Source organism: Candoia aspera, chromosome 14, assembly GCF_035149785.1.
Source record: "Candoia aspera isolate rCanAsp1 chromosome 14, rCanAsp1.hap2, whole genome shotgun sequence".
NCBI classification, from domain to species: Eukaryota; Metazoa; Chordata; class Lepidosauria; order Squamata; family Boidae; genus Candoia; species Candoia aspera.
In genome coordinates, this window is record NC_086166.1 from 4,549,199 (window position 1) to 4,562,054 (window position 12,856).

General features: G+C 46.5%; 1 protein-coding gene across 2 annotated transcripts in view; it reads right to left on the bottom strand.

Moving 5' to 3' along the window:
* RNF216 (ring finger protein 216) overlaps positions 1-12,856 on the bottom strand; it is a 67,372-nt gene that overhangs the window by 5,097 nt on the left and 49,419 nt on the right. For both annotated transcript variants that reach the window (XM_063314593.1, XM_063314594.1), the window contains 3 exons: positions 11,241-11,338; positions 7,015-7,237; positions 202-271 (listed from right to left, as the gene is read on the bottom strand). In XM_063314593.1, coding sequence (XP_063170663.1) covers positions 202-271; positions 7,015-7,237; positions 11,241-11,338 — 391 coding nt within the window. The remainder of the gene's footprint in view (positions 1-201; positions 272-7,014; positions 7,238-11,240; positions 11,339-12,856) is intronic.

Below are 12,856 nucleotides of genomic sequence, written 5' to 3' on the forward strand. Positions count from 1 at the left end.
GAAACTAGGGAGGGTCCCTTTGAGCCTCTTGCTCATCCCATTATGCAGCTGTGGGCTATGCTGTCTCTTATTTGACCGTTCCCTAAGCTTCAACTCTTTGCTTGGCCTCCCAAGGTCTTTCCCACATACCATTACAGCCCAGACTAATATTCCAACGCAGCTACACTGCCCTTACACGTTCAACTAAAAGATTAAACAAACCTCCATTCTTCCTCTTTTGTTCTTCTTCAGCTTCCTTCTGAATTTCCTGGATTATCTTCTCATCATCCTCCTGTAAGGGAGAGGAACACCCAGAACTATCAAGAGAGCCATAGGTCAACGTGCTTAAAATTTATAAAAAGAAAAGAAAATTTGACATGCTGAACGAAGGCGCCCACAACTTCCGCAAGGAGAAAATCCTATTTATTCCGCACACGTGCATTCTGCGACATTTACTCATTTCTGCTGATATTCATTCACGTTGGCCACCCCTGACTACTGCAAATATTTGATAGCTACCCCTGCTTCTCTGGTCCCTGGAATTCTACCCGCAACACTTTAAAGCCTGCCTTTGGAGCCATACGGCCCTATCTTTAAAAAGGAAACAAAAAAGTTATTAAGAATTGTCGGGAATCTGCTAATAAACCTGGTACCGCTTCTCCGTTTCTTATGGGAACACATCATGACATGTTTTTCTGGTCACAAGTCAATCGCAGCCATTCTGAGCGACCAAAGCCAGGTATTCAGAGCAGCATTTCTCAACCTTAGCCATTTTAAGATGTGTGGACTTCACATGAGGAAGATGATGCGTCCTGAGTGTAGAATCAACTGACTGCTATATAAGACAAACTCATGTAAGCTGCAGAACTAGTTGGAAACAAATGGCCATCCCGTTAAAAAAAATTCCAACGGACATCTTGTTTTTATTTCTTCACTTTTTAATGTCTTCCTGTATTTTCTTTTCCTCCACTGTGGAAAATGTGCTGGATTTGGAGAATACCCTGAAACACCCCTAGGAAACATGCTCTCAGTTGAACATGCAAGCGCGTGCGCGCACACACACACACACACACACACAGAGGGAAGACAGAAACTTGCCAGTTTCCCAATTTGGATTTCATAAAACACGTCTGGAAATTTTGCCAAAGCCCTAACCCGCTCCCCCCTCCATCTTATTGTTTGATGGGAACCAATTAGCATTTTGGCTGGAGGAGCAGGGTGATTCGGTCCAACAAAGGGTTGTTCCTGGATTCACTAAGTCAGTAGTTTACATTCACAGATCTTCCAAGCTGGTCACGGGAGCAGAATTAACTCTTGTGGGTCTTGAACGGTACCACTTTTCCCCCCACAGTAAAGACCACAGCATAAGAAGTGTGCAACTCGCACGATCTAGGCATTGAAAACATTTGGAGTCATAAAGCGAGGATCGTATTGTCTCCAGGATCCCCCGCATCGAAGGATTTGGGAACTACGTACCGTATACTGAAATATATCTTTAAACACACACTTGTGTCTGTGTCCACACACAGAGATACGTATGTGTGTATCAAGGTGGCGTAAGAATCCTCCTTTGTTCATTGAAAAAGACTTAATGCCAGTTTGGTGTAGTGGTTAAGGTGTTGGGCTAGAAACCAGGAGACTGAGAGTTCTAGTCCCTCCTTAGGCACAAAAGCTGGCTAGGCGACCTTGGGCCAGTCCCTTTCTCTCAGCCAATCGGGCGTAGTAGGAGAGTTCTAGTCCCGCCTTAAGCATGAAAGCCAGCTGGGTGACCCTGGGCCAGTCCCTCCCTCTCAGCCCAACCCACCTCACAGTGTCATTGTTGTGGGGAAAATAGGAGGAGGAAGGAGTATTAGGTATGTTTGCAGCCTTGAGTTATTTGTAAAAATAATAAAGGCGGGATAGAAAATAATAAAATAATGTTGATGCCTCTCTGGACTTAGTCCTAATACGAGCACGAGAAGAGGACATTACTCCATTCATCCAGGAAACACCACAGCTTTATTTTTCCTTGAGTTCCCTTTTCCCTTGCAAGGATTAAAAAAAAATAAGTAGCCCTTGCTTGCTAGCCTGGACTCCATGGAGAAAGGGCACCATAAAGATGCAACAGGTGGAAGCACCTTGCCAGAATTTTATTTATTTAATTTTTATCCGGTCTTTATTATTTTTATATATAACTCAAGGCGGTGAACATACCCAATACTCCTTCCTCCTCCTGTTTTCCCCACAACAACCACCCTGTGAGGTGAGTTGGGCTGAGAGAGAGGGACTGGCCCAAGGTCACCCAGCCGGCTTTCATGCCTAAGGCGGGACTAGAACTCTCGGTCTCCTGGTTTCCAGCCCAGCACCTTAAGCACTAGACCAAACCAGACCATGAACTAAAGCTTCAGAGGATGCCACCTGGAACCAGCTGAATGGGGAGTGAAGGGAGGACAATCAGCTCAGCACGGAAGCTATCACTGCAAGAATCCTCAGGTGCAGCTGTTGTTTGTGATTCTGGTCTATTGGTAGGTTCCACCAACAACAGTGGGTCGTTTTATGATGCTACGTTCTTCTGAACAACTTGTCTAGGATGATAAAAGGCAATCAAGTAAATGTAATAGAGCAAAATAATTAGTTGGTTCAAGGGGTATCAAAGACAAGACCTCCACAATGCTTCAAGACTGATCTTCATCAGTCACTGGATTTATTGATACCTGATAATATCTGATTGGTATGATGTGCCATTAAGTCAGTTTTGACTCTTAGAGACTATACAGATAGATTTTCTCTAGGACCACCACTGTAACTGAGTTCGATTATCTTGCTGCCGGTTGCCCTCTACTTCTTCCACTTTTCCTAGCATTATAGACTTCTCCAGAGAGTTAGGTCTTTGCACAGTATGTCCAAAATATGGTAACTTGAGCCTGGTTATTTGTGCCTCAAGGAAGAACTCTGGACTGATTCTGGAAGTGGATAATCTGCAATCCTGTATCTAGATATTATCAGAGAGATGCAGAATGCTCTAACACAGTGTTTCTCAGGCTCAGCAACTTGAAGATGTGTGGACTTTAATTCCCAGCATTCCCCAGCCAGCATGCTTGAAGTCCACACATCTTAAAGCTGCAGAGATTGAGAAACACTGCTCTAGCAGCTCCTGAAAATCCACCTATTTCTAGGGCATATTTTCCTACTCTCTGATCCAATCACTGGCAGTTAAATCCTTGGCATGTGACAGCCATGGCTTGAATCCTTTCAAGCGCACTTGGAACACCTCTGGAAAGTTGAGGAGCCGAGAATGTGAAGCAAATGTGCATGTGGCAGAATTAACTGCTGACATTTATATGGGACAAAGTTAAAGACGAAGATTTGCAGCTACCAGCTGCACAGCGACGCCTGACTCCTCCCAAAATCCCTCTCTCCAAAATTGGCCGCTAATATGGAGAGTTTTCTTCTCCCACTTACTGCATGCACATCCTTGAGCAGGCAGACACGGGGATCTTGTTCAGGTGATGACGCTAACGATATTCTGCACACAGCAAGCACAAGTTTTACGTAGTAAAAAGAGTTCAGTTATGCAAACGAAGCAAATTTGCTGGGTTTTGCTCATTCGGCACAATACTATCGCAACTTTGAACAATTTTGCATAACGTCTTTCACGGGGGAGGGATACAGAGGACGAAAACCCTGTTCCTACCGTGCCATTTTCTGAGATCTCATTCCACACACTTCAAGTTTGCCTTTGGAGCGACAAGAACTAGGAATTCATTAAATTGAGAGCAAGGAGGACAAAAAGAGAGGAGTAAGCTAAATTCTGCGCCTACATTCCACGTGTCCTTGCGGATGCCCAGAGAGACCACCACAGACCTACTGGGTGCCTCGAGCAACTCTATGGGAAATGGTTCCTTCCACTGGGAGATGGAGCTAGGAAAAGTGTGGTCTGGAGTGTGATCCTGAAGAATATTTAGAAACAGTCAAGGGCCATGAGGCGCATGAGTCAACTTCTCAGAGGAAAAGAAGCCAAGCCAAGCCAAGCAGAGAGCCATGGAGATGGCCTTAAGGGAAATATTCAGAAGGGCAGAAGCATTCTTAAGCCCAGGAAGAGGAGGGAGTATTAGGAAGAGGCTCAGGTTGGCTCCTCCCTGACTCAAGGGGGTACAGGTAGCCCTCCCTTAACGACCATTCGTTTAGTGACAGTTCGGACTTACGATGGTGCTGAAAAAAATGACTTACAACCAGTCTTTGCACTTACGACTGCTTCAGCGTCCCCGCAGTCACATGATCGCAACTGGGGCGCTTGGCAACCAGTTTGCATTTCCGACCATCACAGTGTCCTGTGGTCACGTGATTGCCATTTTCAACCTTCCCAGACAGCTTCAAGCAAGCAAAATCAATGGAGAACCGTGTGATTCGCTTAACAACCATGTGGTTTGCTTAATGACCGTGGTGATTCGCTCAATGACCACTGCAAAAAAGGTCGTAAAATCAGGTCGGATTCGTTTAATGATGCTTCGCTTAGCAACCAAAATTCTGGTCCCAATTGTGGTTGTTAAACGAGGACGCCCTGTATAAGAGGAAGGGAAGGGAAAACACAAGCAGATTTGCAAGATTCTGTTACTGGAGCCTATCTCAATAAAGCTTAGTTCTAGTCTTCTTGTGGAGTTGGTTTCCTAATCTGGGTGACCTCGAAGGGCCGACGCTATCTAATTCCTATCTTGCTGTCCAGGAAAACTGTGAAACAAAAAGCAGAACGCCGTAGAGACCAGGACATAGCGGAAATTGCTTTAAATCCAGGAAACGGCTCTGAAAATTATGGACATGTCTGGAGTGAGACTAAGTTTGTTTTTTTAATGGCTTTTATTGAAAGATTTTACATATATAAGAAATACGTTCAGAGAAAAAAAATGTAGTAAAGTAAATGTGAAAAAGAAAAAAAAGAAAAGAAAGGGAAAGAAGAGACAAAGAAAAAAGGAGATGGGAAAAAAGAAAATAAAAGGACCGAACAGAAGAGAAAACATGAAAAAATACATATAAAGAAGCGGCTTCCAATCTTCCTCCCGGCAGATACACCTACAGTTCTAATCAAACTTCTCTAAGATTACATCATAATTCCCTTCTTGCTATAACCTACTCTTTCTAAACCATCAAGAATGAGACTATGTTTCTGAGGGGTGGTCCAGCTAGGCTAAAACCCACTCAAGTGCTCTCGTCTCTGTTGAGACGGCCTGCCTTCAAAGTGACTTTATTTAACGAGAAAACGGAATCCCTTCTTTAAAGCCAGCAGCCCCCCACCGCCCCTGAAAGGGAGGAATTCCACAACTGGCACACGCCTTTGGTGAAGACGTCCTTCCTTTTCCCAGACTGGAGCCCACCCCTGGATCAAAATTGTTGGGCGAACCTCAAGTAACAGGTATTGTGCAAGGTAAATAAGGAAAGAAAACAACTCATCCCATTCTGCAGGCTTGAGTTTGTGCCTTAAACTTCCTCCCCTTTCTTTTCAGGGGCAAGCCTTCTAGACAACAGAGGGCGGTTTCTGGTAGCTGGGAGGAAGCACTACGTTTTTTGGGGGTACAGACAAGGCTGGAAATGGGTGGCACAAAGGCAGAGCTGTGTCCCCTACACACAGGAAGGTTGTTTTGGTTCGTTTGCTGGATTCTGTTTTTTTTTTTTTAAGGGATCGTTAGGTTTCAAAAAGAAACCATGTTTGTCTTATTTTGGAACCCATGCTAGTTTTGGGACGTTTCGGTGCTGCTGATGTGCATCAACTGGGTCTGAAGAGGACTTCCGGGCCAACGAAAGAATTTGAGGGCTGCAGGTGGCCTTCAGGCTTCGGTTGCTTACCACAGCTCTGGGCGGTAAGTCTCCAGGCAAATCATGACTGGGGGCAAAAAACTAAAAGGAAAAAGTGCAATGACCAGGAAGAGAGGGAAAACCAAAGTCCCAAACCAACTGAAAGACAATTTTATCGCCAAAGCATCCCCAGCAGACATATTCCTTCCAACGCAAAAAATCCTCTTGCGAGATATTTTTTATAGCCTTTGTATCAAGCCAGAGCAACCGGCTAACTATTTCAGGATGGAGGGATTTATTTAAAAGTGGCATTTAAAATGAGTCAATAGGAACTGGTTTCTCCATCTGTAATCTGATACACATGCATGTACAGCTCCATCCTTTTTCCTCCATGTGTGGGCGCAGCTGTTCCCAATAAGCTCGAAAATGCTTTCATGATGCATGGATGTTCAGAGGGAGGAGGAGAACAAGGACTTAAAAAAAAAAAATCATTCCCATATTAAACCAGGGAATGTCTCAACAGTGACAGGCAAGGGTGACTGAGCCAAACCGAGCCTCTCCAATGCAGTGGAAAAATGAAGGCAGAGGGGCAGGGGTGAATCGGCAAGAGCACGCCAGCAGGAGGGAGAGAAATCCTTTATAAGAAGGGAAGATCCTACAGATGTACAGGTAGTCCTTGACTTACGACTGTCGTTCGTTTAACGACGGTCTGAAGTTACGACAGCCTTGGAATGGGTGTTTTTCGGCCTGTAAAGCGCTCCTGAGCATCACAAAACATCGCACCACTCCCCCGCAGTCACATGATCACATTTCGGGTGCTTGGCAATCAGCTTGCATTGACAACCGGTTGCAGCATCCCATGATCGTGTTTTGCGACATTTTTTTTTTACTTTTCTGGCAAAAAACGCCCATTGGGGAAGCTGGATTCGCTTAATCACCCATGATTCACTTAACGATCACTGTAAAAATGGCTGTAAAATTGGGTCCGGTCACGTGCTGACTCGACTTACGACTCCAATGACTTACAATGGAAATTCCGGTCCCAATCGTGGGCGTAAATCGAGGGCTACCTATGCACATATGGACAGAGAGCTCAACCGACACAGACTGGGAGATCCCAAGACACAGAGCCAACACCACCACACCCATGAAGATTCCTCAAGGGAGCAAAATACTGGCATTTCTGATTGCGCAAACCGCAGCTAGACCGTTATGGGCTTGTGGAGGGAAGCAGGTTAGGAGGAATAAAGGGGTGTCCCGGACACTTACTGTGGGGTCCGTCCAAAGGGAACACTTCGCACAGTCTTGACAAGGGGCTCCTGGGGAACGAGGATGCTGGCAGAAGTGGTCATACCCATTAATGGCAGCTCGGCAGAGGTAGCACATCTGGGCCCCGCAGCGACAGGACATGCGGTTGCAGCCTTCCGATTTGATCAAGCCGGTGGCGCATTTGTGGCACTTCCTAATGCGGGCCGCTGTCATCTTCTCTTCTCTGGAAGGCAACGGGCAAGAGTCAGGCAGATGCCAGAAAGAGTATGACCTGACCTCAGACGGGCAACGGCTCACGCCCCAGATGACTGCAGCTCGAAATGACTGCCGGACGTTGGGTCGGTCAAGGGTTTTGCCTGCATCATTGGGGAGAAGCTGCCTCCTGAAGACTGTAGAAGCCACCCTACTTGAACCAGCGGCCTTCCAAGCACGAGGGGAGAGCGACTCTGAAAACGTCCCACCAGTTCGGATTGGAAGGCCAACAGGTGGTTTGGAGCGCTGGAAGATGCACAGGCAGGACCCATCTAACTTCTTAAAGCAGCCGTGTCTTTTCCTGAGATCGCACAACTGCCCCAAGAAAAGACATGCTTGGTTTAAAGAGCTTCAGACAGGTAGAATGGGCCTGCTCACACGTGACCCGGTGCTCTCCAGATGCTGTGCGACCCCCCTTCTCCCTACCGTTGCTCATGCCTGCTGATGGAACTGCAAACCCACCTACATCTGGCGGAGCACTAGCTTATCGCTCTTTTCCTCGGCCCAGGCTCTCCCCCATGTGCATGGTGGTACGGCTAGAGGCAGGCTAGTCTGCCTTAATTATGTCTGAAATGACTGTCTGGACACGGAAAAAACTGGCCAGGAGACGAAAACCAATCGAGCCTAAACGATCATCGCCAACCAACATTCTGCAAGCGTAGATCTGGTGTCCCCGGGAACCAGTGAGGCAGCAAAACTTTTGCCTGGAAACAGCTGGAGGTCTGGACATCCAAGGGCACAAGGACGGTGACTTCTGGCAGGGAGACGGTGCAGGGCGGCGGGGGCGAAAGAGGCAGGGGAACAACCCCCCGCGCAGCAGTTTTTAACAGAGCGGGGCTGAGGGTTGCTTAGTTACCAGGATGCTGCAGAAGAACTCGGTGCTCTTACGCCCCTAAACACTAGATGCTTAGAAGGTGACGAGAGCTTCTCCGTTCCCCCAGGCGACTTAAGGCAGTCAACAACCCACACATTATCTTCCACAGATGTTGTGCCCCTGTGGGTTTTGCTTTGTCCCCCTTCCCGGTTTCTCATGGCAGATGCCACAGCAATCCCATCACCACACTGGGGCCCTTGATGGTCTCCCATGGTTGCACTGGGTTTGCCTAGCTTCAGTAGGAGGGCTGCGTCACGACGTTCGTACTGCAGGCTTGAAGCCACAGAGGAAACCCCCCTCAGACGCTAGCCCCTCTAACATCACCCTTTCTCCCTCCTATCTGCAGACTTGGGAGGTGTGCAAGACATCGGCTGCGTTCTCACACCATGCTCGGCCACACCTGGGCCACTAATGTTCCAGGACCGTACCAGCTCTAAATCCTTCTGCAGCTCCCATCTGTCAGCCCTTCGAGGTGGACCAGGCCAGGAAGCAGACCCCACAAGAACTACCTGAGCTTTAGTTTATTGTCATAGGGCATAACAACAGCATCTCAAAAGCCGTCCGTCCCTCTTATACCAAAGAGACACAAGGCGAGACCATCTTGAGTTTCTCTCTCACACTTTCCTGTCTTCCCCAGTGAAGCTGATGCTTTTGTAACAGCGACTACGCACTGTCTCCAAGGATACCTCTGTCCTCCTCCACACCATCCAGCTACAACTATCACAAACCGGCTACACAATTTTCCACGCTTTGAAGCAGCAGACCGACAAAAGTGATCATCTAAACCCTGCCCCAGGCTTAAAATAGTTTAAAAATAAAGACTCCCCACCCACTGAACTCAGGAAACCGTGAAACATCCTGTCTCCATTCAGGTGCAAGAAATGGCCCAGCCCATCCATATCAGAACTTCAGTCCTCCTTCTCTGAAACAGCGTTGATCTACCAAGCGGTGGCCCCTCCCTGCAGTAACCCAGTTTGTGCTAATCACAGTTTGTGAAAACAGCAGCATCGGTTGGGTTCTACTGTCACTATATTCTCTAGAAATTTTAAAAGGGCAAAGTCTGGGAAACGGTTGTTTCCTCTTTACAAAGCAATTCTTAGCAACCCTGGACTGCAGAGCACAGTGGGGAAAAGAGAACAATGCTAGACGACCCCCACCAGGGAAACATATGAGCAGGGACTCTGTCAATGATCAGGAAACGTGATAATATAAATACTTTAACAAGATAAAAGGCAAATTTCTAGCATCAAATGCAAACCTGCTTCCACCTGTAATCAAAGCAGATGTAGAGTGCAAAAAGAAGGAAAATACAGTCATTACGTTGGGCAGAACGAAAAAAGCAGCATTTGCAGGCGGCCCTAAGGACCTGCGAGGCCTTCCTGAAGCGAGGCCTCTGCCAGGGAGGAAGAGAATGGCACCTACCCACAGTGCATTCAGAACAGCAACCCTAGAGTCGTTTCGATGTCTTATAGCTCACTTCCATCAAAACTTCCAATTCTTCTTCTTGGCAGTAGCCCAACTGCCCATCACCAGATCCAATTCATTTTAGGCTTCGCTAACTACGGACACCTGGTTTCAAACATGGGTATCTCCTAGATCCCGAGATCTCTATTATTGTACTAACGTGCCATGGCACAGAAAGGTTTTCCTCGCCGCCCCCCTCACCAATTTATCTTCTTAGCATCCTGCATGAGGAATTCTGCGTAACTCAAAACCTTGCATGCTGCTCTAGAGGCACTGACTAGAACAGAGATGATGTACAGCATCTGCAACTTTGACCCTGGAAAATGGCCCAGGCCCTTCCAAGTCTTTAGGGACTAAGGCCAAAGGCATTTTGATTTGCCAGTTAAGCTGCAGGTTGGCACTCTGCGCTATGGTCTTCCCCTTTCAAATTCCTTCTTTGGCAACTGCATTTGTAAGCCAACATGCAGGCCAATCTCTCTGTTCTGCGCTACTCCCATCTCGTCTTCCCAGCAGGAAATCCTATGCAAAGCAGGAAGTTGGGTCTGAACTCCAGCTGTGCTTCCTCTTCCTTTGGCCCAAACAGGAAATCTCATTGTCTGAATTTCACCTGGGCTGCAGCAGTTAGCCAAAAGACATAACCTCTGTTAAAACAAGACCCAACAGAGTTCTTCCTTCCCCTCCTCTTCGGAAGAATAAGGCTGAAACCCTAGTGTGTTATTAGATATCTCTCTCTCTCGATAAATACAGTATATTGTGGAGAAGAATGGCTGTACGTCTGACGCTTTTTCAAAAAGTATCTTTTCCTCATAATAACCTAAAGTTCTTTGGTAAGACATGAGCAGCAGAGCAGCAGGATGGGCATAAAAACAAGGGGAATCTCACTAACACCATCTCCACTCCACTCCCCTTTGCTAGGACCCTTTTGGCCACAGTAATCAGGCACGCCAAATTCTTTGCCTCATTTCTCTGATACTCTCAGAACACTTACCCCAAATTAACGGGATATCCTATTTGTTTTATTGCACTAACTATGCTCTATTCACTTCTATGCATCTGATTGTTGCTTCCCTTGCCACTGTTTTGGAAATTGGACTCTGGCACCTTACAGAAAGCATCATTTTTTGAGAACTCCCATCCAGCTAATGGGTTGGGCTTCAAATATTTGCCTCCCGTGGCTCCTGGCTCAGAGTGGGCACCAAGGTCTCCCTGCTTGTAGAAAGCAGATGGACGGGACTTGGACTTCTGCCCAAGTGGCCAAGAAGATTAAGGACCTTTCTCCCCTCCCACTTCACCTGTCTCTATCCAAGCAACTTTGAATAAAGAAGCCCATTAACTGAGAAAAAAACACCAGTCCCTATTCCTAGGGAAATTTTAACGAGTCATGGAGAAAGTAGGAATAGAGTCAAGTAAGTCCATGGTGGCAAAAAATCAGGAGTCTGGTAGCACGAAAGCTTGTGCCTCTTTTGTGTTAGTCAGAAAAGGTGCCACCAGACTCCTAACTTTGTGATCACAGAGAAACAAAACTCTAGTACTTAGGAGCAACATTTGCTGAATTGGCCCAGGTTAAGAACTGGGCGGGATGGAGTTTTGTTTTCTTCTCTTCTCCCCCGCCCCACCAGACACCAAAGATACTTACATAGATGTTCTGTATTTGATGTCGTCCTTTTCAGCCAGCTGTTCACAACTGAGGTTCATGTGTTCCTTCCATAGGCCTTGGCATTTTCTGCAGGTTTCCTGGAGGGTGAGGCAGAAACATTAAGCAATGGGAACCCACTAGAACGTGTGGTTTTTTTAAAACTGAAATCAAATAACGGTTATCAGTCAGTGACGCTGCAGTGGATTCCTGCACTTAGCAAAGGGATGGGCTAGATGACCTCTAAGGTTCCTTTTAATTCTATGAAAGCAGCACTGGAGATTTTTCTTTGGGTCGGGGTGGCCAAATGAGCAGCTGCATTATTATGCAAACCCACGAAGAAGCTTTATATGGAAGCTCCTATTTTTTATAGAAAGAAGAGGTGAGGCAATTGGACAATTATCCTGGATGTGGCAATAGCTGGAATCTAATCCTCCTTCTGTTCTGGCTTCTACAATTCCATCGGATGCCTCTCATGTGGCTTAAGTTTTTCACCATAGCATTAATAGCCACAGATATTTCTATCCCATATCTGCATGCATTTGTTTACTTAAAACGCCAAAATAGTTTGCCTAGTGATTTACACAACGGCATCAAAACTCCCAGGATGGCCCCAAAATACAACAGTCCTAAATCAGGGCTTAAAAAAACAGTAGCCTCACTGGAAAAGATCACTGGCATCAAAGCAGTTCGAGAGGCAGCTTAAAAAAAGACCAATTTACAAAAGAAGTCAAGTCTCCACTGACATTGGAAACACACCGGATTCACCGGTAAGTCACAGACGGGCTAGGACTATGGCAGGCTGAGCAAATCATCATGGCCTGGTTCATACCACGCTAAGCCATCAGGCATAACCGGCATATTACAACGGCTGCATTCACACAACATGATGATCTGAAACCACCAAAATGCACAATGGCTTAATGTGACTTGTGGACAAGGGCGGCTCTCTCAGGCAGTGAGGGGAATACCCAGAAAGTTCTTCTAAGTCATCTGCACCTCTGAACAAGGTTCCTGGAGAAGGTCCTCAGGATTTCTGTCAAGATCTGGGTAAAGTGAGATGGGTGTCACTGTAGTCTTTTGGTGGGGTAGGTTTTCTGGTGAGAGCACCGTTCTATTAGAGGTGGTCCCTGAGATACAGGGCATCAAATGCAATTGGGGTGAGGGGAGCCCCACCTTTATTTACTTCTCTCATATGCATATATTGCTCCTCCTTGAAATGCCTTGACCTCTAGTCTAACACAGGGGTCCTCAACCAAGGTTCCATGGAAACCTCGGGTTCCACAAGAGGTCACGAGGGGTTCCCTGGGAGATCACGATTTTTTTAAAAAATATTTCAAATCCGGGCAACTTCACATGAAAGAGGCAAGTTCCATTCTTTATTTTTAGTTAAAGAGTGCTGTTCACACATGTCTACAGACCTACCCATGAAACAAATATAATCATTTTGGAACTTCTGGCCTATCTTTGAGCCTGAACGTGCAGGCCTGAAAAATATTTCAAGGGTTCCTCCGTGGTCAAAAAGGTTGAGAAAGACTGGTCTAACAAATCAGAAGGCATGGAAAATGCACACAGCAGTGCAGGCCTGCTTCAGGTCCTTTCAAGAAGGTCCATGTATC